The 27,251-nt window shown below is 46.8% G+C and overlaps 1 protein-coding gene across 1 annotated transcript; it reads left to right on the top strand.

Moving 5' to 3' along the window:
• Positions 1–1,397: 1,397 nt before the first annotated feature.
• Positions 1,398–19,545, top strand: LOC311101440 (carbonic anhydrase 4-like; the record flags this gene model as incomplete). Its single annotated transcript, XM_084142588.1, has 8 exons — positions 1,398–1,452; positions 2,188–2,232; positions 9,042–9,206; positions 9,473–9,618; positions 9,788–9,880; positions 10,003–10,069; positions 18,987–19,150; positions 19,366–19,545. The coding sequence occupies 8 exons, from the start codon at positions 1,398–1,400 to the stop codon at positions 19,543–19,545; spliced, it is 915 nt and encodes a 304-aa protein (XP_083998714.1).
• Positions 19,546–27,251: the final 7,706 nt, after the last annotated feature.

The following is a 27,251-nucleotide window of genomic DNA, read 5'->3' as shown; positions in this document are numbered from 1 at the left end:
GCATTGAAAATGGGTCATGGATGGGTGTTCCAGCATGACAATGACCCAAAACACACGGCCAAGGCAACAAAGGGGTGGCTCAAGAAGAAGCACATTAAGGTCCTGGAGTGGCCTAGCCAGTCTCCAGACCTTAATCCCATAGAAAATCTGTGGAGGGAGCTGAATGTTCGAGTTGCCAAACGTCAGCCTCAAAACCTTAATGACTTGGAGAAGATCTGCAAAGAGGAGTCGGACAAAATCCCTCCTGAGATGTGTGCAAACCTGGTGGCCAACTACAAGAAACGTCTGTCCTCTGTGATTGCCAACAAGGGTTTTGCCACCAAATACTATGTAATGTTTTGCAGAGCGGTCAAATACTTATTTCCCTCATTAAAATGCAAATCAATTCATAACATTTTTGACATGCGTTTTTCTGGAATTTTTGTTGTTATTCTGTCTCTCACTATTCAAATAAACCTACCATTAAAATTATAGACTGATCATGTCTTTGTCAGTGGGCAAACGTACAAAATCAGCAGGGGATCAAATACTTTTTTCCCTCACTGTATACATCATAGAAGACTGAAATATAAGAAAACCGTTTCACATAGAAACACCGGATTTTCTGTGGCAAAATGTTTTATAATGTTTATTAATTAACTTGACCAAAATATATACACTCCGTTCTCAGCATCAACAAAAATCTCTCTATCCTCTATCTTGTTAAGTGTGTTCAGGTTTGTTGGCCGCGCCCACTAATTGGCTACACCTGATCTTAATGAGTGCTTGTTTCCTTAAAAAAGTCTTATTGAAACATTCAGTGAAAAGTTTTAAGGAAGTTATTGAAAAATCTCTAAATAACCTATAATTTCCCTTCTCAGAGCGTTAATAAAACCACCCAGAGTAAAACATTCTCAGAATCTCCCTGCAACCAAAAATAAACGTTCCCAGAACAGGCAAAGTGTTCACTTCCATTAAATGGGAAACCAAAAACGTACGTTCCCACAACTTCCAAGGAAACAAATGTGCTACTGTTTACTCTATGTGTGAGAGTACACCACATCTCAAAACATAAAATTATATGCCAACTATCTAATCAGAATAGTTTTGAGGAAATAGCCTACAAGGAGTGTCTCGCTAATGTATTCAATCATTTTGACTCATATCTGTCTATAAATCGCTCTTGATTGGGGTATTTGACATTTATTAACGAATGTCTAACAATTTATAGATACCAACTGATAAGGGAACAGCCCTGTGTAAATAAATCTTATCAACAGGTATGGATTCAACCTAGTGGGTGGGGTTTCCTTTTCTAGAGGAACTTGCCACCCAACATTTATGAACCAGTTGCTCTGCTTATTGGCATCATTAGATAAATAACTTCATCCGTTTGACCCAACCAAACACAAATCACAATGTATTTACTTATTTCATTTTTCTTCGCCATCATTGTGAAGATTCAAGGGGCAGGTGAGTTTGTTTATTTATTTATTCAATCCTAGTAACTAAAATGGGTTGAAACTTGATCTATGTGTACTTGCATTGGGTATACAATGTTGGGGAAGCTACTATGAAAATGTAGTTAGCTAAGTTATAAAGCTAAATATATTACAAACTACAGTAAACACTTGGTACGCATTAATAAAATAGTAATTTTGGCTGAAATGTAATACAACAAAGAACTAATGTGACTCACAGTAGCAGATCAATCAGAAGGCAAAATGCTCAGTGTGTATGAAATATAAATGGTCAATTATAAAGGCTTGATCAGCCCAACAGCCTGCTTATTGTAAGGAGCATGCAATGTTTTCTCATGAAATGCACTGGAATGAGAGGGAAATTATGACATTTTGTCAAAGCTTACCTCACTATGTGGCGATGAAACTATTGAATTAGACAAATTATTTTGAAATTCAACTACCACTTTCTCAGAGAATGAAATGTTCTGAATATACATTTCTATCAACTGTGGCAATTAAATCTTTCTAATGGTATCTGTCAAAAGCCAATAATATTGGATGTTCCTTTATAGCTGTCTGTATCTAATTGACAAAGGTTGACCTTAACAGTGAACTTTGCAACACATCTTATATCATTTATTTTGAATGTAGGAAGTGAAATACTCAGACAGAGCTTGTTTATGCTGTATCTTAAGCACTAACATACCATTGGATGATTCATTATGTCCTTAAATCTCTTCTCTAGATTGGTGCTACCAGTCCCAGGTTACATGTGGTGGCAACTGCACAGGTAAACCATATACAGTACATACAGTGCATTCGGGAAGTATTCAGTCTCTTCCCTTTTTCCACATTTTGTTACGTTACAGCCTTATTCTAAAATTTATTAAATAAATAAAAAATCCTCATCAACCAGTTGCTCCAAGATTGAACTCTTATGCCTGAATGCAAAGCGTCACGTCTGGAGGTAATCTGGCACCATCCCTACAGTGAAGCATGGTGGTGGCAGAATCAAGCTGTGGGGATGTTTTTCAGCGGCTGGGACTTGGAGACTAGTCAGGCTCGAGGGAAAGATTAAGGGAGCAAAGTGCAGAGAGATCCTTGAAGAAAAACTTCACCAGAGCGCTCAGGACCTCAGACTGGGGCGAAGGTTCACCTTCCAACAGGACAACGACCCTAAGCACACAGCCAAGACAACGTAGGAGTCTCTGAATGTCCTTGAGTGGCCCAGCCAGAGCCCGGACTTGGACCCGATCAAACATCTCTGGAGAGACCTGAAAATAGCTCTGCAGCGACGCTCACCGTACAACCTGACAGAGCTTGAGAGAATCTGCAGAGAAGAATGGGAGAAACTCCCCAAATACAGGTGTGTCAAGCTTGTAGCGTCACACCCAAAAAGACTTGAGGCTGTAATCGCGCCCAAAGGTACTTCAACAAAGTACTGAGTAAAGGGTCTGAATACTTATGTAAATGTGATATTTCCATTTTTTATTTTTAATGCAATTGAAAACATTTCTAAAAACCTGATTTTGTTTTGTCATTATGGGGTATTGTGTGTAGATTGATGAAAAAAACAAACAATTTAATCAATTTTAGAATACGGCTGTAACGTAACAAAATGTGGAAAAAGTCAAGGGGTCTGAATACTCCCCGAATACACTGTACGTGACCGTGTAGATTGCCTCTGTGTTGTATTTTGATTGGCGGACAGGTGTCCAGAGGATCAGGGTTGATCTAATGATGATTTATTTTCTGATAAAGAAACAAACAACATCCATAAATGAAATGTTGTGCTGCCCTTATGCACCAACTCCTCTGTAAAGTATAAATGAACAACAGGGGACATGAATAGCCATGCTAGCCCAATGACGACATGTACAGAGAAAAGTACAATAACTAGCTAGCATGTACAGCATTCACAAATCAACAGATGAAAAGTTCATAAATGCATGAAATCACAATATACTGGTAGAAGGTCATATTATTACAATGTCAGTGACTATATAAACTCAATATCTGTGTTTTAACATATTGGATTGATGAGGATTTTCACGGGACAATTTTACATGAACCTCTTCCACATACAATAGAAAGGGAAGAGGTAAAGGGGGGAGGGGGGGAGGCAGGGAATACAGAAGGAGAAGGAAGTATGCGACATTAAAAAGGGCACTTACAACAACAAAAGGAATGTACACTAATACCAGGCATGGGAACTATTCAGATTTTGTGTAATTATAAAACATGAAATTCAACACTTGTTACACATACATTTGCTAAAATACCCATTGGAATCAAAGTTCTTTAAACATAACTAATGTTCTTGTGACACTCTGGCTCTATGGACGTTTATTTTGAGCCAGGGTTGTTCACTTTCTATTGTTTGGGTGTATTTCATTTGGTGGTGTTGGGGATGGGTGAGTTTCATTTTGTTTGTGTCTATGGTGATTGGTCTATGACTCCCAATCGGAGGTAACGAGTGTCAGCTGTCGGCTCGTTATCTCTGATTGGGAGCCATATATATTCTGTGTGTTTTCTCCTTTGTTTTGTGGGTTATTGTTTCTTTGTTGCTGTTTGTCGTAATTCAGTATAGAACTTCACGTATCGTCTTTTGTTGTTTTTCGTGGTTGCTTTGATTAATAAAGTCATCATGTTCACTCGCAACGCTGCGCATTGGTCCAATCCTTCAGACGATCGTGACAGAATAACCCACCACAAGAGGACCAAGCGGCGTAACAAGCGGCAACAGGACCTACCTACGCAGGATTTATGGACGCCTCCTAAGGATTTTTGGACATGGGAGGAGATTCGGGCTGGAAAGGGTCCTTGGGCACAACCGGAGGAATATCACCGCCCTCGTGAAGAGCTGGAGACAGCTGCAGCCGAGAGGAGGTGGTATGAGGAGGAATATCACCGCCCTCGTGAAGAGCTGGAGGCAGCTGCAGCCGAGAGGAGGTGGTATGAAGAGGAAGCGCTGAGTCGAGGCTGGAAGCCCGTGGTTACTCCCCAAAAAAATTTTGGGGGGGGGCACATGGCTTGGGCGCCTGGGCAGCAGGAGGCTGCCACAGGTAGAGCTGGAGAGAAGGCTATCGGATTACGGGAGCCATTGGCGAGTAGAGGGAGGGAAGTTGTTGTGGCACGGCATGAGAGACTGAAGTGTGTTCCCAGTCTGGTCCGGTCCGTTCTTGATCCCCAGTTAAGGCCAGTGGTGGGTGTTCCCGGTACGGACCGGTCTGTTCCTACTCCACGCACCAGGTCCACGATGTGCGTCGCCAGCCGGCCAGAGTCTGCCGTCTGCCCTAGGGCGTCTGAACTGCCCGTCTGCCAAGCGCTGCATAAGCCGCCCGTCTGTACTGAGCCTGCAAAGCCGTCCGTCTGCCATGAGCCTTCAGAGCCGTCCGCCAGACAGAATCATACACCTGCTATGGAATCAGCAGGAGCCGACGCAGCCCAGACTAGACTGGAAGCTCAGGTTCGGGACCAGAAAGAGCAACTCCTGCAGATGGGAGCCGCCCTGCTGGAGGTGATGACTGCAATCCGAGGCTGGGGTCCGCCTCCACCGCCAGCCTCCCAGCCAGCACCATCAGCCAGCCATGAGCAGCCAGATCCGTCAGCCAGCCATGAGCAGCTAGACCCGTCAGCCAGCCATGAGCAGCCAGATCCGTCAGCCAGCCATGAGCAGCCAGATCCGTCAGCCAGCCATGAGCAGCCAGATCCGTCAGCCAGCCATGAGCAGCCAGATCCGTCAGCCAGCCATGAGCAGCCAGATCCGTCAGCCAGCCATGAGCAGCCAGATTCGTCAGCCAGCCATGAGCAGCCAGATCCGTCTGCCAGCCATGAGCAGCCAGATCCGTCAGCCAGCCATGAGCAGCCAGACCCGTCAGCCAGCCATGAGCAGCCAGATCCGTCAGCCAGCCAGGATCCGCCAGAGCCGTCCAGCCAGGATCCGCCAGAGCCGTCCAGCCAGGATCCGCCAGAGCCGTCTAGCCAGGATCCGCCAGAGCCGTCCAGCCAGGATCCGCCAGAGCCGTCCAGCCAGGATCCGCCAGAGCCGTCCAGCCAGGATCCGCCAGAGCCGTCCAGCCTGGATCCGCCAGAGCCGTCCCGCCAGGATCCGCCAGAGCCGTCCCGCCAGGATCCGCCAGAGCCGTCCCGCCAGGATCCGCCAGAGCCAGCCAGCCAGGATCCGCCATCTAGTCAGGTGCTGCCCCTTAGCCCGGTGCTGCCCCTTAGTCCGGTGCTGCCCCTTAGCCCGGTGCTGCCCCGTAGTCCGGTGCCGCCCCTTAGCCCGGTGCTGCCCCGTAGTCCGGTACTGCCCCTTAGCCCGGTACTGCCCCGTAGTCCGGTGCTGCCCCTTAGTCCGGTGCTGTCCCTTAGCCCGGTGCTGCCCCTTATCCCGGTGCTGCCCCTTATCCCGGTGCTGCCCCTTAGGCCGATGCTGCCCCTTAGTCCGGGGTTGCCCCTTAGTCCAGGTGGGGTTAGGTGGAGGGTGGTCATTGGGAGGAGGCTACCGAAGCAGGTTGTGACTGTGGTGGGGTGGGGATCACGACCGGGGCCAGAGCCGCCACCATGGACAGACGTCCACCCAGACCCTCCCCTAGTCCTGATGTTGGTGCGCCCGGAGTTCGCACCTTTAGGGGGGGGTACTGTGACACTCTGGCTCTATGGACGTTTATTTTGAGCCAGGGTTGTTCACTTTCTATTGTTTGGGTGTATTTCATTTGGTGGTGTTGGGGATGGGTGAGTTTCATTTTGTTTGTGTCTATGGTGATTGGTCTATGACTCCCAATCGGAGGTAACGAGTGTCAGCTGTCGGCTCGTTATCTCTGATTGGGAGCCATATATATTCTGTGTGTTTTCTCCTTTGTTTTGTGGGTTATTGTTTCTTTGTTGCTGTTTGTCGTAATTCAGTATAGAACTTCACGTATCGTCTTTTGTTGTTTTTCGTGGTTGCTTTGATTAATAAAGTCATCATGTTCACTCGCAACGCTGCGCATTGGTCCAATCCTTCAGACGATCGTGACAGAATAACCCACCACAAGAGGACCAAGCGGCGTAACAAGCGGCAACAGGACCTACCTACGCAGGATTTATGGACGCCTCCTAAGGATTTTTGGACATGGGAGGAGATTCGGGCTGGAAAGGGTCCTTGGGCACAACCGGAGGAATATCACCGCCCTCGTGAAGAGCTGGAGACAGCTGCAGCCGAGAGGAGGTGGTATGAGGAGGAATATCACCGCCCTCGTGAAGAGCTGGAGGCAGCTGCAGCCGAGAGGAGGTGGTATGAAGAGGAAGCGCTGAGTCGAGGCTGGAAGCCCGTGGTTACTCCCCAAAAAAATTTTGGGGGGGGGCACATGGCTTGGGCGCCTGGGCAGCAGGAGGCTGCCACAGGTAGAGCTGGAGAGAAGGCTATCGGATTACGGGAGCCATTGGCGAGTAGAGGGAGGGAAGTTGTTGTGGCACGGCATGAGAGACTGAAGTGTGTTCCCAGTCTGGTCCGGTCCGTTCTTGATCCCCAGTTAAGGCCAGTGGTGGGTGTTCCCGGTACGGACCGGTCTGTTCCTACTCCACGCACCAGGTCCACGATGTGCGTCGCCAGCCGGCCAGAGTCTGCCGTCTGCCCTAGGGCGTCTGAACTGCCCGTCTGCCAAGCGCTGCATAAGCCGCCCGTCTGTACTGAGCCTGCAAAGCCGTCCGTCTGCCATGAGCCTTCAGAGCCGTCCGCCAGACAGAATCATACACCTGCTATGGAATCAGCAGGAGCCGACGCAGCCCAGACTAGACTGGAAGCTCAGGTTCGGGACCAGAAAGAGCAACTCCTGCAGATGGGAGCCGCCCTGCTGGAGGTGATGACTGCAATCCGAGGCTGGGGTCCGCCTCCACCGCCAGCCTCCCAGCCAGCACCATCAGCCAGCCATGAGCAGCCAGATCCGTCAGCCAGCCATGAGCAGCTAGACCCGTCAGCCAGCCATGAGCAGCCAGATCCGTCAGCCAGCCATGAGCAGCCAGATCCGTCAGCCAGCCATGAGCAGCCAGATCCGTCAGCCAGCCATGAGCAGCCAGATCCGTCAGCCAGCCATGAGCAGCCAGATCCGTCAGCCAGCCATGAGCAGCCAGATCCGTCAGCCAGCCATGAGCAGCCAGATTCGTCAGCCAGCCATGAGCAGCCAGATCCGTCTGCCAGCCATGAGCAGCCAGATCCGTCAGCCAGCCATGAGCAGCCAGACCCGTCAGCCAGCCATGAGCAGCCAGACCCGTCAGCCAGCCATGAGCAGCCAGATCCGTCAGCCAGCCATGAGCAGCCAGATCCGTCAGCCAGCCATGAGCAGCCAGATCCGTCAGCCAGCCAGGATCCGCCAGAGCCGTCCAGCCAGGATCCGCCAGAGCCGTCCAGCCAGGATCCGCCAGAGCCGTCTAGCCAGGATCCGCCAGAGCCGTCCAGCCAGGATCCGCCAGAGCCGTCCAGCCAGGATCCGCCAGAGCCGTCCAGCCAGGATCCGCCAGAACCGTCTAGCCAGGATCCGCCAGAGCCGTCCAGCCAGGATCCGCCAGAGCCGTCCAGCCAGGATCCGCCAGAGCCGTCCAGCCAGGATCCGCCAGAGCCGGCCAGCCAGGATCCGCCAGAGCCGTCCCGCCAGGATCCGCCAGAGCCGTCCAGCCTGGATCCGCCAGAGCCGTCCCGCCAGGATCCGCCAGAGCCGTCCCGCCAGGATCCGCCAGAGCCAGCCAGCCAGGATCCGCCATCTAGTCAGGTGCTGCCCCTTAGCCCGGTGCTGCCCCTTAGTCCGGTGCTGCCCCTTAGCCCGGTGCTGCCCCGTAGTCCGGTGCCGCCCCTTAGCCCGGTGCTGCCCCGTAGTCCGGTACTGCCCCTTAGCCCGGTACTGCCCCGTAGTCCGGTGCTGCCCCTTAGTCCGGTGCTGTCCCTTAGCCCGGTGCTGCCCCTTATCCCGGTGCTGCCCCTTATCCCGGTGCTGCCCCTTAGGCCGATGCTGCCCCTTAGTCCGGGGTTGCCCCTTAGTCCAGGTGGGGTTAGGTGGAGGGTGGTCATTGGGAGGAGGCTACCGAAGCAGGTTGTGACTGTGGTGGGGTGGGGATCACGACCGGGGCCAGAGCCGCCACCATGGACAGACGTCCACCCAGACCCTCCCCTAGTCCTGATGTTGGTGCGCCCGGAGTTCGCACCTTTAGGGGGGGGTACTGTGACACTCTGGCTCTATGGACGTTTATTTTGAGCCAGGGTTGTTCACTTTCTATTGTTTGGGTGTATTTCATTTGGTGGTGTTGGGGATGGGTGAGTTTCATTTTGTTTGTGTCTATGGTGATTGGTCTATGACTCCCAATCGGAGGTAACGAGTGTCAGCTGTCGGCTCGTTATCTCTGATTGGGAGCCATATATATTCTGTGTGTTTTCTCCTTTGTTTTGTGGGTTATTGTTTCTTTGTTGCTGTTTGTCGTAATTCAGTATAGAACTTCACGTATCGTCTTTTGTTGTTTTTCGTGGTTGCTTTGATTAATAAAGTCATCATGTTCACTCGCAACGCTGCGCATTGGTCCAATCCTTCAGACGATCGTGACAGTTCTGTCTCATTGTTCGCTGTGAAGGACCTGATGGTTGGGCAACGGTTGCTGGAGCATGTGGCGGAAGAGCCCAGTCTCCAATTAATATTATGACGAGAAGAACTCTACCAGATGGACGCCTTACACCATTTACATTCACTGGGTACCAAGAGGCCTTCCACAGTATCATCACAAACAATGGTCACACTGGTAAGTTTCTATATAGACGCTGCATTACATTTACAGTACAATGTCCCCCTGCTAATGATACAGTATATCAGCATGGTGTATTGTAGTTGTATTGAACACGAATAGCAAGGCCTATTCACCCTTTCAATGCCTTGATATTTCACAGATCTGATCTAAACTCAAAGCTTCATAACATAGACTGAACAATACAATAGTACGGTACATGTAAGGTCCAAGGACTCCACATATCTGCTCTTACATGGACTAAAGCGTTCATCTTTCTGCAGTTCAAGTGGACCTGCCTTCCACAGCGAAGGTTCAGGGTGGAGATCTGGCGGTGCCATATAAGGCAGTACAACTCCACCTGCACTGGGGCAAGGATGGAGGCCCTGGATCAGAACATACCATAGATGGAGAACAATATCCCATGGAGGTTTGATGACCAAAAGAAAGGAAACATTCACAGTACATTTTCATACTCTTGATTTGTGTTTATCGCATTGTTTTTTACGGTCATTTGGGTACAGTATGTCTACAGTAATTATACAGCAATCACATTTACATACACCATGAGTATTCACATTTCATGTATTTGTCCTCAGCTGCATATTGTTAATATAAAAGAGGAATACAACTCTTTGGCGGAAGCTCTGAAAGACCCTGCAGGGGTTGGAGTTCTTGGATTCTTTTATGAGGTATTTTTCATCTTAATTCTGTTAACTGATTATTATGAGATTATCCGTGAGATGTACAACTGTGCAAATTTTATTTGGGTTGTTAGGACATATAATTGATGATACTTATCGTATATTTTCAGGAATCAGGAAGCTCCAACAAGAAATATGACGCCATTGTAAATGCTCTGAACACTATTAAACATCCCAGTAAGTTATATAATCCTATAAACAACAGCCATTGTTATGTAGCATTTTAAAGGATAGATCCAGGTAGACAACACTCCAGGATCGGGATCATAAAGGGATAGGCCTATGTGAAAGTGCCCATAGTACAACTGCCATGTTTGAAAGGTTTCAAAACTTTTATTGTCACATGTACAAGATACAGCAGCTGTAAAACAGTACAGTGAAATATTAACTTGCAAGCTCTTTCCCAACAATGCAAAATAAAGGTAATATACAGTGCCTTCAGAAAGTATTCACACCCCTTAACTTTTTCCAAATTTTGTTGTGTTACAGCCTGAATTTAAAATGGATTACATTGAGATTGTTTGTCACTGGCCTACACACGATACCCCATAATGTCAAAGTGGAATTATGTTTTTAGAAATGTGTACAAATTAATTAAAAATGAAAAGCTTGTGTCAATAAGTATTCAACCCCTTTGTTATGGCAAGCCTAAATACGTTCAGGAGTAATAATTTGCTTAACAAGTCACATAATAAATTGCATGGACTCACTCTGTGTGCAATAATAATAGACTACCTCGTCTCTGCACCCCACACAGTCGAGCAGTGAATTTCAAACACAGATTCAACCACAAAGACCAGGGAGGTTTTCCAATGCCTCACAAAGAATGGCACCTATTGGTAGATGGGTTTTTTTAAAAAGCAGACATTGAATATCCCTTTGAGCATGGTGAAGTTATTAATTACACTTTGGATGGTGTATCAATACACCCAGTCACTATAAAGATACAGGCATCCTTCCTTACTCAGTTGCCCAAGAGGAAGGAAACAGGGATTTCACCATTAGGCCAATGGTGACTTTAAAACAGTTACAGAGTTTAATGGATCAACAACATTGTAGTTAATCCACAATATTAACCTAATTGACAGAGTGAATTGAAGGAAGCCTGTAGAGAATAACAATATTCCAAAACATGCAGCCTGTTTGCAACAAAAGCATTAAAGTAATACTGGAAAACATTTGGCAAAGCAATTCAGTTTTTGTCCAGAATACAAAGTGTTATGTTTGGCGAAAATCCAATACATTACTGAGTATCCCTCTCCATATTTTCAAGCATAGTGATGGCTGCATCATGTTATGCGTATGCTTTTAATCGTTAAGGATTTAGGAGTTTTTCAGGATAAGAAATAAACGGAATGGAGCTAAGCACAGGGAAAATCGTTGAGGAAAATCTGGTTCAGTCTGCTTTCCACCAAACACTGGGAGATTAATTCATCTTTCAGCAGGACAATAACCTAAAACACAAGGCCAAATCTACACTGGAGTTGCTTACCAAGAAGACAGTGAATGTTCCTGAGTGGCCGAGTTACAGTTTTGACTTAAATCTACTTGAAAATCTATGGCAAGACCTGAAAATGGTTATCTAGCAATGATCAACAACCAATTTGACGTGGCTTGAAGAATTTTGAAATAATAATGGGCAAATGTTGCACAATCCGTTTGTTGAAAGCTCTTAGAGACTTACCCAGAAAGACTCACAGTTGTAATCGCTGCCAAAGGTACTTCTACTAAGTATTGGCTCAGGGGTTGTGAATACTATTTCATTTTCAATAATGTACAAACATTTCTAAAAACATGTTTTCACTCTCATTATGGGGTATTGTGTGTAAAAAAAAGAAGAAAAAAGTCAAGGGGTATGAATACTTTCTGATGGCACTGTAGATGAGAAGAAAAACAAAAAAAAGAGAAAGACGAGAATGCAGTTATATACAGGTGCCAGTAGCATTAATACAATGTGCAGGGGTACTGGAGTGATTGAGGTAGGTATGTACTTGTAAACAGGGGTAAAAGTGACTAGTAGCAGGATAAATAGCAATGGTAATAATAATTATAATAATCAATATAGCAGCAGCGAACAGTAATAGTAATCACTATGGCAGCTATGTGGTGTGTGCATGGTGATGAGTGGGTGTGTGAGTGTCCAGATGTAGGATCTTAATTGGAGCCAGTTTACTACAGTAGGAAAATAATCCTGCAGCAACAGGAAATGTGAATTATTATGTGGATTATAATTAATGGACATTTTTGTAGGGGTTGATACATTTTTTGTAAGGGAAAATTGTTAAGCTATGGTTCAACCCAGCACTAAGAGAAACAAACACGACTAAGGGAGTGGAGGAAACACAAATTATTTTAATAAAAGTTCAATTTGTCTTAGTCCAAAAACAACTGAAGAAAAGGAACAGAGTGGGCTAGTCAGCTCCGGAGGAAGGAGAGGCTGAGGCAGGCAGGCAGGCAGGTTGGGAGGTATGTCTGAACTGAAGACAAAACAAACGACAGGTTAAGGAGAGTAAAGAGCCAGGCTGAAGACAAAGACAATTAAACTCTACTGGTGAGCCAAGTTACCGCTCTAGTAAGAACAACGATCTGGCGCCGGTGGAGAGCCATGCCCATGAATTAGTAGTGCAGGTTGATGAGAGAATAGGATGCAGCTGCGTAGGCAGGAATCACTGGAAACAACCCGCAGCTGCACAGGAGAGGCAGATCCTGAGCACGCCCCCCGATCCACTCCAGACACACCCACATAATGGGGACAAACACACATACAGATACAACAGACAAAGAGGGGACAAAACAAGGAAGAAGGGAAACAGAAAAGGGAGAGACAAGCTGCCCACATAACAGTACCCCCCCCCTCAATGGTCGCCACCTGGCGACCCACCAGGCCTGTCAGGGTTGTCGTGATGGAAGTCCGTGATCAGCTAAGGATCCAACACAAAACGCTTAGGGACCCAAGACCTCTCCTCTGGTCCATAACCTTCCCAATCGACTAGGTATTGGAGACCCCTACCCCGCCTCCGAGAGTCCAGGAGCCTACTGACGGTGTAGGCCGGATGGTCGTCAATGAGGCGAACAGGTGGAGGTGGATCTGCCGGCGGACACAAAAGGCTGGAGGACACAGGTTTCAGTTGGGAGACGTGGAAAGTAGGGTGTATCTTCATGGCTGAAGGCAACTTCAAACGAACCGCAGCGGGGTTAACGATGGACTCCACCACAAACGGACCCAGGTACCGAGGAGACAGCTTGCGTGATTTGGTACGAAGAGGTACGTTCTTAGATGACAGCCAAACTTCTTGACCAGGATGAAACACAGGTGCGGGAGTCCTGCTCCTATCCGCTGTCGTCTTGTTCCTGTCAGTGGTCCGAAGCAACGCTTCCCGAGCGTCGCTCCACACTCTCTGGCAGCGGCGGAGGTTCTCCTGAACCGAAGGAACAGCCAATTCCTTCTCCTGAGCAGGAAACAGAGGGGGTTGATAACCCATGGTTACTTCGAAGGGTGAAAGGCCGGTGGCAGAGGTGGTGAGGGAGTTGTGGGCGTACTCTATCCAAGGCAGATGTTTGGCCCAGGATGATGGATGTTGAGCAGCCACACAACGAAGGGTTGCTTCGAGGTTTTGATTGGCTCTTTCTGTTTGACCGTTGGTCTGGGGATGAAACCCTGAGGACAGACTAACGGAAGCACCCAAAGCAGAACAGAACACCTTCCAAACACGGGAAGTAAACTGTGGGCCTCTATCAGATACGATGTCCACAGGTATTCCATGGGGACGGAATACATGTTGGACTAGGAGGTCCGCTGTCTCACTGGCAGACGGTAATTTTGGTAATGCTATATAGTGAACAGATTTAGAGAATCTGTCCACAATGGTAAGTATAGTATCATTACCTTCAGACTTGGGTAGGCCGGTGACAAAATCCATGGCTATGTGGGACCAGGGACGGCTGGGAACTGGGAGGGGTAGCAGCAGCCCCGAAGGGGACTGATGGGAGGCTTTGCCCCGAGCACAGGTTGAACAGGCTGCCACAAAAGCCCGAACGTCAGTTTCCATTGAAGGCCACCAAAAATGTCTCCTAAGCAGCGTCAACGTGCGTCTCATCCCAGGGTGACCAGCAAAACGGGAGGTGTGAATCCACTGCAACACCTGAGACCGGACCGTCTCGGGAACAAAGAGTAGGTTGGGAGGTCCATCACCCGGTCCCGGGTCCGTGGCAAGTGCAGTCTTCACAAGAGACTCGATCTCCCGCTGTACTGCCGCCACAACGCATGAGGAAGGTAGGACTGCCTCAGGCTCGCTGGTCTCCGAAGGGTCAGCAAACTGGCGGGACAAAGCATCTGGTTTAACATTTCTTGACCCCGGTCTGTATGTAAGAATAAAGTTAAACCTACTAAAAAACAGGGCCCATCTGGCTTGGCGTGAGTTGAGTCTCTTAGTGGCTTGGATGTAAGCCAAGTTTTTGTGGTCTGTCCAGACCACAAACGGCAGTTCAGCTCCATCCAGCCAGTGCCGCCATTCTTCCAGTGCTAGCTTGACCGCCAGCAGTTCCCGGTTTCCAACGTCGTAATTCCGTTCTGTGGGTGACAATTTCTTGGAGAAAAAAGCACAGGGGTGAAGCCTTTGGTCAGTGGGGGAGCGCTGGGAGAGGACTGCTCCCACACCTGAGTCAGACGCGTCCACCTCCACAATAAACTGCAGAGAGGTATTGGGGTGTATCAACACGGGGGAGGTGGAAAACAGTTCCTTCAAAACCCCTACCGCCTGCTCCGCCTCAGGGGACCACAGAAAAGGGACCTTAGGGGATGTGAGTCTAGTAAGGGGTGCCACCACTTTACTAAAACCCTTAATGAATCTTCGGTAGAAGTTAGCAAAGCCCAAAAATCGTTGAAGTTGCTTACGGGTGGTGGGTGTGGGCCATTCCGTCACTGCCCGGATCTTCTCGGGGTCCGCCTTCACCTGCCCGCTCTCAATGATGAAACCAAGGAACGATGTAGACTGTTTGTGGAACTCACACTTTTCTGCTTTGACGTACAGCTTATTCTCCAAGAGCCGTTGAAGGACGTGTGACTCATGCTCCTCGGGTGACTTGGAAAAAACAAGAATATCATCCAGGTATACAAAGACAAAACGGTTCAAAAAATCCCTAAGAACATCGTTCACCATGGCTTGGAATACAGCAGGGGCGTTTGAGAGCCCAAAGGGCATGACCAAATACTCAAAATGCCCCAGTGGAGCGTTGAAAGCGGTTTTCCACTCATCTCCCTTTCGGATTCTGACAAGGTGATAAGCGTTCCTGAGGTCGAGCTTGGAGAAAACTGTGGCGCCATGCAGAGGTTCAAAAGCTGAGTTGATGAGTGGAAGGGGATACTTGTTTTTAACAGTTATGTTGTTTAAACCCCTGAAATCGATACAGGGGCGTAACGACTTGTCTTTCTTTTCAACGAAAAAGAAACCTGCACCCAAAGGAGACGACAAGGGACGGATTATGCCCGAGGCCAGAGAATCACCAATATACTGCTCCATTGCCTCTCTCCGGTCGGGACAGATTGTATAAGCGACTAGAGGGCAAGGGAGCACCAGGAAGCAGTTCAATAGGGCAATCATAAGGCATATGTGGTGGTAGAGACAGAGCCTTGTCCTTACTGAAAACCTCCGCTAAGTCATGGTATTCTTTGGGAACAGATGACAGATCGAGAGGAGCTGAGGGATGAGTTGGGTTACACTTAGTGGGGGGAACCGCTGACCTAAGGCACTCTGAATGGCAGTTAGTGCTCCAACTGAGAATGGTGTGACGTGTCCAATCAATTTGTGGGTTGTGAAGAGCCAACCAGGGGAAGCCAAGGATTAGGGAGGTAGCTGAGCCAGACATAACTCTTAACTGAATGCTTTCACAATGATTGCCAGAAATCACTAGGGAAACGGGGGTGGTTTGATGAGTTATCTCCGCGAGGAGGCGCCCATCAAGGGCTGTGACCCGAATGGGGGTAGGTAGTGGCTCCATGGGGATACGAGCTTGTGTAACGAACTGGTGGCTAATAAAGTTGTCTTCTGCACCTGAGTCTATGAGAGCTGAGAGTGGCAGGGAATGACTCTGGAAACGTAAGGTTACAGGTACTTGTAATCGGGGAATGATGGGTTCAGGATCTAACTCTGGGCTCGCAAGTAGACCCACCGTTACGAGCGAGCCTTGTCTTTTGGTCGCTTAGGGCATGTAGCCAGAATGTGTGTGGCGTCTCCACAGTACAGGCACTCACCCGCCTGGAGGCGCCGTTGCCGCTCTGCTGGAGGTAGTCGAGCTCGACCCACTTGCATTGGTTCCTCCTCCGTGCTCGGGATGGGATCAGGAACAAGAAGCTGCCGGCTCCGGGGAGGCGAGACTCGAGTGGTTGAAGGCTGGGGAACTCGTCCTCCTAGATGTGGCCGACCGCCTCTCTCCCGACGCCTCTCCCGCAACCGGTTGTCTAGCTTAATAGACAGGGAAACGAGAGAATGTAAATCATGTGGCTCGTCACGAGCAGCCAGTTCATCCTTAATGGCTTCATTCAAACCGTTTAGAAATGCTCCTTGAAGTGCCACATTGTTCCACTTGGAGTCCGCTGCCAAAGTCCAGAACTCAATAGAGTACTCAGCCACACTCTTAGAACCCTGCCTCAAATTAAAAAGTATCTTGGAGGAATTACCCACATGGTCAGGATGGTCAAAAACAGTCTTCAATTTAGCAGAAAAATCAGCAAAAGTCAATCCAGTCAAAGTTTGATTTGAGCACACAGCCTCAGCCCAAACCAGAGCTCTCCCTCTTAACAGCCCCAGAACATAATGTACCTTAGAGGAATCAGTAGAACACGTTTGCCCCAGTAGAACACGTTTGCCCCGTGCTGTTTCTCTGTTGGGTCCATGGCCAGATCGTTCTGTTAAGCTATGGTTCAACCCAGCACTCAGAGAAACAAACACGACTAAGGGAGTGGAGGAAACAAAAATTATTTTAATAAAAGTTCAATTTGTCTTAGTCCAAAAACAACTGAAGAAAAGGAACAGAGTGGGCTAGTCGGCTCCGGAGGAAGGAGAGGCTGAGGCAGGAAGGCAGGCAGGCAGGCCGGCAGGCAGGCAGGTTGGGAGGTATGTCTGAACTGAAGACAAAACAAACGACAGGTTAAGGAGAGTAAAGAGCCAGGCTGAAGACAAAGACAATTAAACTCTACTGGTGAGCCAAGTTACCGCTCTAGTAAGAACAACGATCTGGCGCCGGTGGAGAGCCATGCCCATGAATTAGTAGTGCAGGTTGATGAGAGAATAGGATGCAGCTGCGTAGGCAGGAATCACTGGAAACAACTCGCAGCTGCACAGGAGAGGCAGATCCTGAGCACGCCCCCCGATCCACTCCAGACACACCCACATAATGGGGACAAACACACATACAGATACAACAGACAAAGAGGGGACAAAACAAGGAAGAAGGGAAACAGAAAAGGGAGAGACAAGCTGCCCACATAACAAAAATAAAGTCTGAAATTTCAAAGTGGAAATGTGAGAGTTTCCTTTAGCGAGGGCGGAGACCAATTTCTAACATGTATGGACCACTGAGGTATAAAATAACCAATAACTTAATCACGCAGCTGACCAATTTACGCAATATTTTAGTTCTGGGTTAACCGAGATTACACTGCTCGAAGAAGTGACTGGCTGCAATCATTATTTTACTCAGCATAAAGTATGTCTGAAGTTACATGTGTCTGTTTTGGAATAAAATTGTCAATATATTCTCTTAAACATCCACTGTATTGTGTGCTTATTGTTCAACCATTGATATGTTCTAGTGGCCATTTTGAGACCTTAAGGAGCATCAGGTAACAGAAACGAAAACCGAAAAATAACAAAATGTTCAGAGGAACGGAAACAGAACCAGGAACGAAAGTGATCTTTAGTGTTCCGGAACAGAACCGTTTATTTCAAATCTTGAGAACCAGTTAATAACGTTCTTTTTAGTTCCAAAAATATTCCTAATGTCTAGTATATAATTCTGTAATTTTGTGAAGTTATAATGCTAGTATAGCGTAAACATGTTCCAATTCACGTCATGTCATGATGTTCAGCGCTTCAAGCCAAGCAGCATTTGGCTCTCCCCCCATCTGTGAAATTTCAGTCGCATCTTGCGCCTGCACTTATCTGACCAATCAAACATGTAAACAACTCTTACCTGTTCCACAGCAAGCTGCTCTAGTAAATTAATTAGCTAAATCTAAAAATGATGTTGATTTCACAGTTTAAAAAAGGAACGAAAAGGAACTATATGAACCGTTCCTTTTTTTTGGTTCGAACCGCTTCAGAACTTTATTTTCTGGTCAGAACACTGGAACTCAAAACATTTATAAAGTATTTTTAAGGTATAAGTATCCCACACTTTAGATGAGTCCACACAAAAATACTTAACTAATGACTAGTAAATGGTTTATAAGGACCTACTGTATATTAAACATCTTAGAAATTATCTTCTGAATCATTATTAAATAGGTTACGAACATTTACAAATGTGGGAGTAATGATGAATAAATGATGAATAAACTATTTACTAATCCATTACAAATGCTTTATTACATGGAGTTATTATAAAGTGCTACCAAAGTTTAAAATGTCCTGCATTGCAGGAAAGTTCTCCTGCAGCAAGGTGATCAAATTAAGATCCTACATCTGTATGTGTGTGGCATCAGTACTGAGTGTGTGAGCGTGGGTGCATGAGTGTGTGTCGTTGTGAGTATGTGTGAATGAGAAGAGTGTCAGTGTAGGTGTGTGTGCCTGAGTGGTAGAGACCTGTGGTTGAGCATAGAGACAGAGCAGGTAGTCAGTGCGAAAAGTCTGGAAAAGAGGGAGGGCAGGGGTAGTTAACTATTCAACAGTCTTATGGCCTGGGGAAAGAAGCTGTCTCAGAGCCTGTTGGTACGAGACCCGGTGCTCCGGTACCGCCTATCAGACGGGAGCAGGGAGGACAGTCCATGGCTCGGGTGGCTGGAGTCTTTGGCAATTTTTCGGGCCTTTCTCAGACACCTCCTGGCAATAAAAACTGTATATTTATTTTCCATTGTCTTTATTGTGTCCACCTTTAGGCTCCAACACTACCCTTAGTGATGTGTCCCTGGACATGCTCATCCCCTCTCAGAGTAATATGACCAGCTACTTCCGCTACCAGGGCTCTCTCACCACACCCGCCTGTGCAGAAGCTGTCGTCTGGACGATGTTTGAAAATACAATTCCTCTCAGCAGGCAACAGGTGCTTTACAGAATCACCTTTGACATTATACTGTACCTCATCTATGTCACCTTTATACCTGACAGTATACCTGTACAATCATACAATTACCTGCTGTCAGGAAATGTGCTAGAATTGTAGGAAGAATTGTAGGGGCCTTGCTTAGACCTTGTGGGGGGCCAGCGAAACTGTGGTGAGCCACTGTTCTAACATGTTTTAATCTTTGTGTCTTACAGCTTGCTGCATTTTCTCAGCTTCAGTTTGATGATGGAAAGCCTATGGTGGGAACCCATCGCCCAGTCCAGCTGTTGAATGGTCGCCAGGTGTATCGCTCTGGAAGTCAAGTTGTCTTAGTCAGCACTCTGCTACTCATCACCTCTGTGATATCAGCCATTGGACTCCCACTGCCCAACTAAATACCAGGACCTTTGGATTTGGGGATCAGTGAGTTAGAGAGTGCCCACTATTGTCAAAATCTCTAATGCTTGCATTTCGCTTTGCTATGCAGTTGTTCTCTTTCAAGTTCACTTTACTTGCCAAATTATAGTTGATACAGTTTATTCAAGGGGGTAATGTGTTTAAGGACACAGCATAAATAATGCACATTTTATCTATTTTTTGTTATGTATTGAAATAATACTTGAGAGGGCATTGAGCCAAACATTGTTATTACCCTCTTATTGCCTTTTTTTTCACATCATTATTGTTCATATTAAATTCACCTCATAAACGTCCTATTGTTATTGAACGGTCTATGTCATTTTGTGACCTGTACTTTCCACAGAACCAGCAACACAACTGGTGAGAATCAGTATCAAAGCACTGGAACTCTGATCTATATTGTCTGGTAACAAAGAACATCCATGTAATTTTTGTGTACCAAATCAGTTAAAGCTATAAAGCTATCAGCATATCGTTTTTTCTTCACTTTATTCACACTTACTAAGAATAGTGCAGCACAAAGGCTATTTTGATTTAATCTTATGTAATTTGTTCTACAGTCCACCAAGTGGCAGTAATGGGTAACAGAGCACACTTTCCGTTCCTTTCTTAATCCTTTTTGACCACCACACTGCACAAAGCAATGTAATGCAAGTTGTACAACTCCCTCACAAAGTTAGTACTTACTTATTTCCACCCAGAAGTCCCCCCCACTTCTCAGATTATTGATACAATAGAAATGTCTGCAATGGCAGATTCAGCGGTTACATAAGGGGAAAATGTGGTCATATAACCATGTGCTTTGACTGAAAATATAATTTCCACTCTGTAGACTGTATACTTCCCATAGCCAGGTCAGGTTAGTCAGGACACCCCACACCTAACAATGTCACACTAGTCTAATCAGGGATAATTCAATCAATCCCTAGTCAACAACCTGTGGATAATAGCCACTGATTCCATTTAGGGCACTTCTTGTTTAGGTAGAGTTAGGCTACACTATCCATTTCACCTTAAGTAGTCCCATGTTACACAGAAATAGCACTGCAGTGCGTTGAGCCAAGGGAATAATCTACTAGCTTCACTGTCATGTTTGGCTATTGCTATAGGACTTCTTCAAGGAGGCTAAAGCCGCACGTAACGCCCTGGACCAGAGCTACTTAAGGACCATAACTTCACCATGTGTCTAGAATACCTACAGTGCCTTGCAAAAGTATTCATCCCCCTTGGCGTTTTTGCTATTTTGTTGCATTACAACCTGTAATTTAAATGGATTCCTATTTGGATTTCATGTAATGGACATACACAAAATAGTCCAAATTGGTGAAGTGAAATGAAAAAAATTACAAACAATAAATAAATGGTGCGTGCATATGTATTCACCCCCTTTGCTATGAAGCCCCTAAATAAGATCTGGTGCAACTATTTACCTTCAGAAGTCACATAATTAGTTAAATAAAGTCCACCTGTGTGCAATCTAAGTGTCACATGATCTCAGTATATATACACCTGTTCTAAAAGGCCCCAGAGTCTGCAACACCACTAAGCAATGGGCACCACCAAGCAAGTGGCACCATGAAGACCAAGGAGCTCTCCAAACAGGTCAGGGACAAAGTTGTGGAGAAGTACAGATCAGGGTTGGGTTATAAAAAAAAAATCTGAAAGTTTGAAAATCCCACGAAGCACCATTAAATCCATTATTAAAAAATTGAAAGAATATGGCACCACAACAAACCTGCCAAGAGAGGGCCGCCCACCAAAACTCACGGACCAGGCAAGGAGGGCATTAATCAGATAGGCAACAAAGAGACAAAAGATAACCCTGAAGGAGCTGCAAAGCTCCACAGCGGAGATTGGAGTATCTGTCCATAGGACCACTTTAAGCCGTACACTCCACAGAGCTGGGCTTTACGGAAGAGTGGCCAGAAAAAAGCCATTGCTTAAAGAAAAAAATAAGCAAACACGTTTGGTGTTCACCAAAAGGCATGTGGGAGAAGGTACTCTAGTCAGATGAGATTAAAATTAAGCTTTTTGGCCACCAAGGAAAACGCTATGTCTGGCGCAAACCCAACACCTCTCATCACCCACGAGAACACCATCCCCCATCATGCTGTGGGGATGTTTTTCATCGGCAGGGACTGGGAAACTGGTCAGAATTGAAGGAATGATGGATGCCGCTAAATACAGGGAAATTCTTGAGGGAAACTTGTTTCAGTCTTCCAGAGATTTGAGACTGGGACAGAGGTTCACCTTCCAGCAGGACAATGACCGTAAGCATACTGCTAAAGCAACACTTGAGTGGTTTAAAGGGAAACATATAAATGTCTTGGAATGGCCTAGTCAAAGCCCAGACCTCAATCCAATTGAGAATCTGTGGTATGACTTAAAGATTGCTGTACACCAGCGGAACCCATCCAACTTGAAGGAGCTGGAGCAGTTTTGCCTTGAAGAATGGGCAAAAATCCCAGTGGCTAGATGTGCCAAGCTTATAGAGACATACCCCAAGAGACTTGTAGCTGTAATTTCTGCAAAAGGTGGCTCTACAAAGTATTGACTTTGGGGGGATGAATAGTTATAAACGTTCAGTTTTCAGTTTTTTTGTCTTATTTGTTGTTTGTTTCACAATAAAAAATATTTTGCATTTTCAAAGTGTTAGGCATGTTGTGTAAATCAAATGATACAAACCATTTTAATTCCAGGTTGTAAGGCAACAAAATAGGAAAAATGCCAAGGGGGGTGAATACTTTCGCAAGCCACTGTATGTTATTTCATGGTAGTTACATAGGCAGATACAGTGTAATTACAGTGTAGGGAGGTTGAAATACTAGTAGTGATGCCCATTGAAATCATTAAATGTGAGAGAAATGGTAGGTCTTCAAGTGTCTTCAACTAAATAAAGGAAAGGTAGGGTGTACAGTGGGGGAAAAAAGTATTTAGTCAGCCACCAATTGTGCAAGTTCTCCCACTGAAAAAGATGAGAGAGGCCTGTAATTTTCATCATAGGTACACGTCAACTATGACAGACAAAATGAGAATCACATTGTAGGATTTTTAATGAATTTAGTTGCAAATTATGGTGGAAAATAAGTATTTGGTCAATAACAAAAGTTTCTCAATAATTTGTTATATACCCTTTGTTGGCAATGACACAGGTCAAACGTTTTCTGTAAGTCTTCACAAGGTTTTCACACACTGTTGCTGGTATTTTGGCCCATTCCTCCATGCAGATCTCCTCTAGAGCAGTGATGTTTTGGGGCTGTCGCTGGGCAACACGGACTTTCAACTCCCTCCAAAGATGTTCTATGGGGTTGAGATCTGGAGACTGGCTAGGACACTCCAGGACCTTGAAATGCTTCTTACGAAGCCACTCCTTCGTTGCCTGGGCGGTGTGTTTGGGATCATTGTCATGCTGAAAGACCCAGCCACGTTTCATCTTCAATGCCCTTGCTGATGGAAGGAGGTTTTCACTCAAAATCTCATGATACATGGCCCCATTCATTCTTTCCTTTACACGGATCAGTCGTCCTGGTCCCTTTGCAGAAAAACAGCCCCAAAGCATGATGTTTCCACCCCCATGCTTCACAGTAGGTATGGTGTTCTTTGGATGCAACTCAGCATTCTTTGTCCTCCAAACACGACGAGTTGAGTTTTTACCAAAAAGTTATATTTTGGTTTCATCTGACCATATGACATTCTCCCAATCCTCTTCTGGATCATCCAAATGCACTCTAGCAAACTTCAGACGGGCCTGGACATGTACTTGCCTAAGCAGGGGGACACGCCTGGCACTGCAGGATTTGAGTCCCTGGCGGCGTAGTGTGTTACTGATGGTAGGCTTTGTTACTTTGGTCCCAGCTCTCTGCAGGTCATTCACTAGGTCCCCCCGTGTGGTTCTGGGATTTTTGCTCACCGTTCTTGTGATAATTTTGACCCCACGGGGTGAGATCTTGCGTAGAGCCCCAGATCCAGGGAGATTATCAGTGGTCTTGTATGTCTTCCATTTCCTAATAATTGCTCCCACAGTTGATTTCTTCAAACCAAGCTGCTTACCTATTGCAGATTCAGTCTTCCTAGCCTGGTGCAGGTCTACAATTTTGTTTCTGGTGTCCTTTGACAGCTCTTTGGTCTTGGCCATAGTGGAGTTTGGAGTGTGACTGTTTGAGGTTGTGGTCAGGTGTCTTTTATTCTGATAACAACTTCAAACAGGTGCCATTAATACAGGTAACGAGTGGAGGACAGAGGAGCCTCTTAAAGAAGAAGTTACAGGTCTGTGAGAGCCAGAAATCTTGCTTGTTTGTAGGTGACCAAATACTTATTTTCCACCATAATTTGCAAATAAATTCATTAAAAATCCTACAATGTGATTTTCTGGATTTTTTTCTCATTTTGTCTGTCATAGTTGACGTGTACCTATGATGAAAATTACAGGCCTCTCTCATCTTTTTAAGTGGGAGAACTTGCACAATTGGTGGCTGACTAAATACTTTTTTTCCCCACTGTAGGTGTGGAACGCATCGCTGTGTGTTGTCAACATTTCACAAAAATATATTGCACAGTTTGCACACACAGTTTCCACCCATCCCCCACTTCCTCCTCTCTCGCCTGACTTGACTCTGAGGTTTAGGTTGTCTTGACAACAGAGGACATATCTCACTTAAAACTCATCTCACAAGTTTCAGTTGTGCCTACAGTGAGGGAAAAAAGTATTTGATCCCCTGCTGATTTTGTACATTTGCCCACTGACAAAGACATGATCAGTCTATAATTTTAATGGTAGGTTTATTTGAACAGTGAGAGACAGATTAACAACAAAAAAATCCAGAAAAAAGCACGTCAAAAATGTTATAAATTGATTTGCATTTTAATGAGGGAAATAAGTATTTGACCCCTCTGCAAAACATGACTTAGTACTTGGTGGCAAAACCCTTGTTGGCAATCACAGAGGTCAGACGTTTTTTTGTAGTTGGCTACCAGGTTTGCACACATCTCAGGAGGGATTTTGTCCCACTCCTCTTTGCAGATCTTCTCCAAGTCATTAAGGTTTCGAGGCTGACGTTTGGCAACTCGAACCTTCAGCTCCCTCCACAGATTTTCTATGTGATTAAGGTCTGGAGGCTGGCTAGGCCACTCCAGGACCTTAATGTGCTTCTTCTTGAGCCACTCCTTTGTTGCCTTGGCCGTGTGTTTTGGGTCATTGTCATGCTGGAATACCCATCCACGACCCATTTTCAATGCCCTGGCTGAGGGAAGGAGGTTCTCACCCAAGATTTGACGGTACATGGCCCCGTCCATCGTCCATTTGATGCGGTGAAGTTGTCCTGTCCCCTTAGCAGAAAAACACCCACAAAGCATGTTTCCACCTCCATGTTTGACGTTGGGGATGGTGTTCTTGGGGTCATAGGCAGCATTCCTCCTCCTCCAAACACGGCGAATTGAGTTAATGCCAAAGAGCTCGATTTTGGTCTCATCTGACCACAACACTTTTACCCAGTTCTCCTCTGAATCATTCAGATGTTCATTGGCAAACTTCAGACGGGCCTGCATATGTGCTTTCTTGAGCAGGAGGACCTTGCGGGCGCTGCAGGATTTCAGTCCTTCAAGGCGTAGTGTGTTACCAATTGTTTTCTTGGTGACTATGGTCCCAGCGGCCTTGAGATCATTGACAAGATCCTCCCGTGTAGTTCTGGGCTGATTCCTCACCGTTCTCATGATCATTGCAACTCCACGAGGTGAGATCTTGCATGGAGCCTCAGGCCGAGGGAGATTGACAGTTATTTTGTGTTTCTTCCATTTGCGAATAATCGCACCAACTGTTGTCACCTTCTCACCAAGCTGCTTGGCGATGGTCTTGTAGCCCATTCCAGCCTTGTGTATGTCTACAATCTTGTCCCTGACATCCTTGGAGAGCTCTTTGGTCTTGGCCATGGTGGAGAGTTAAGAATCTGATTGATTGATTGCTTCGCTGTCTTTTATCCAGGTAACAAACTGAGATTAGGAGCACTCCCTTTAAGAGTGTTAAAATGCAAATCAATTTATAACATTTTTTACATGCATTTTTCTGTATTTTTTTGTTGTTATTCTGTCTCTCACTGTTCAAATAAACCTACCATTAAAATTATAGACTGATCATTTCTTTGTCAGTTGGCAAACGTACAAAATCAGCAGGGGATCAAATATTTTTTTCCCTCACTCTATTACATATAGCACTTTCTGCTGTTGTAAACTGGGTAGAGGTATGTGTCAGTGTTCCTGTCTGTTAGCAAAGTGCATTAGAAGACTGGATAAGAGCGTCTGCTACAGTAAATTACTAAAATGTAAAATGTAAGACAAGAGAACAAGCAGTAGTGTAACCTATCCTATCAAATCTTTTAAAGCAATGAAAAGCTGATATCTGCACCTTCCTGTCACACCCGGGCTCTGGGACTCTATATGTTGAGCCAGGGTGTGGTCATTCTATGTGGTGTATTTCTATGTTGGGAGTTCTAGTTGTGCTGTTTCTATGTTGGCTAGAGTGACTCCCAATCAGAGGCAACGAGTGTCAGCTGTGGCTGGTTGTCTCTGATTGGGAGCCATATTTAAACTGTCTGTTTTCCCTTTGTGTTTGTGGGATCTTGTTCGAGTTGGTTTGTGTTTGACCGTTGACTGTCACGTTATCGTTTTTCTTGTTTTTGTTCGTGCATTCACTTAATAAAGAAGTATGTTCGCAACTAACACTGCGCATTGGTCTACTCCATACGACGATCGTGACAGAAGATCCCACCATACCAGGACCAAGCAGCGTGTCCAGGAGCAGGCAGCCTGGACGTGGGAGCAGATCTTGGACGGGCAGGGGTCCTGGACCTGGGAGGAAATCCTGGCCAGGATGGATCGCCGGCCATGGAGTGAGACGGTTGAAGCGCGACGGAGAGAGGAGCAACGGCGTAATCAGTGTCGGCGTCGGACGGACGAGAGGCAACCCCAACATCTTTTTAGGGGGGGCACAGGGCATGGACGACGGGGCTGACGGAGGCAGACAAGGGGCGAATTCAGAAGGCCACCAGGTTACGGGGGCCACTGGTCAAAGTAGGGAAGGAAGGTGTAGAGGTACGGCGAGAAGTACTGGGGTGTGTTACCAGTCCGGTCCGGCCCGTTCCAGATCCCGGTGTAGAGCCAGTGGTGTGTGTCCCCAGTACGGTCCGGCCTGTTCCTGCCCCTTGCACCAAGTGTACGGTGCGCGTCGCCAGAGCGGCCCGGCCTGTTCCTGCCCCTCGCACCAAGTGTACGGTGCGCGTCGCCAGCCCGGTCCGGCCTGTTCCTGCCCCTCGCACCATGTGTACGGTGCGCGTCGCCAGCCCGGTCCGGCCTGTTCCTGCCCCTCGCACCATGTGTACGGTGCGCGTCGCCAGCCCGGCCCGGCCTGTTCCTGCCCCTCGCACCAAGTGTACGGTGCGCGTCGCCAGCCCGGCCCGGCCTGTTCCTGCCCCTCGCACCGTGTATGGTGCGCGTCGCCAGCCCGGTCCGGCCTGTTCCTGCCCCTCGCACCATGTGTACGGTGCGCGTCGCCAGCCCGGCCCGGCCTGTTCCTGCTCCTCGCACCAAGCCTATGGGGCGCGTCACCAGCCCGGCCCGGCCTGTTCCTGCCACTCGCACCAAGCCTACGGTGCGCGTCGCCAGCCCGGCCCGGCCTGTTCCTGCCACTCGC

This window comes from Coregonus lavaretus (genome assembly GCF_964263955.1).
Source record: "Coregonus lavaretus genome assembly, chromosome: 26".
Classification (NCBI taxonomy): Eukaryota; Metazoa; Chordata; class Actinopteri; order Salmoniformes; family Salmonidae; genus Coregonus; species Coregonus lavaretus.
The sequence above is the reverse complement of the archived record's forward strand: the minus strand, read 5'-3'. Positions and strand labels throughout refer to the sequence as shown.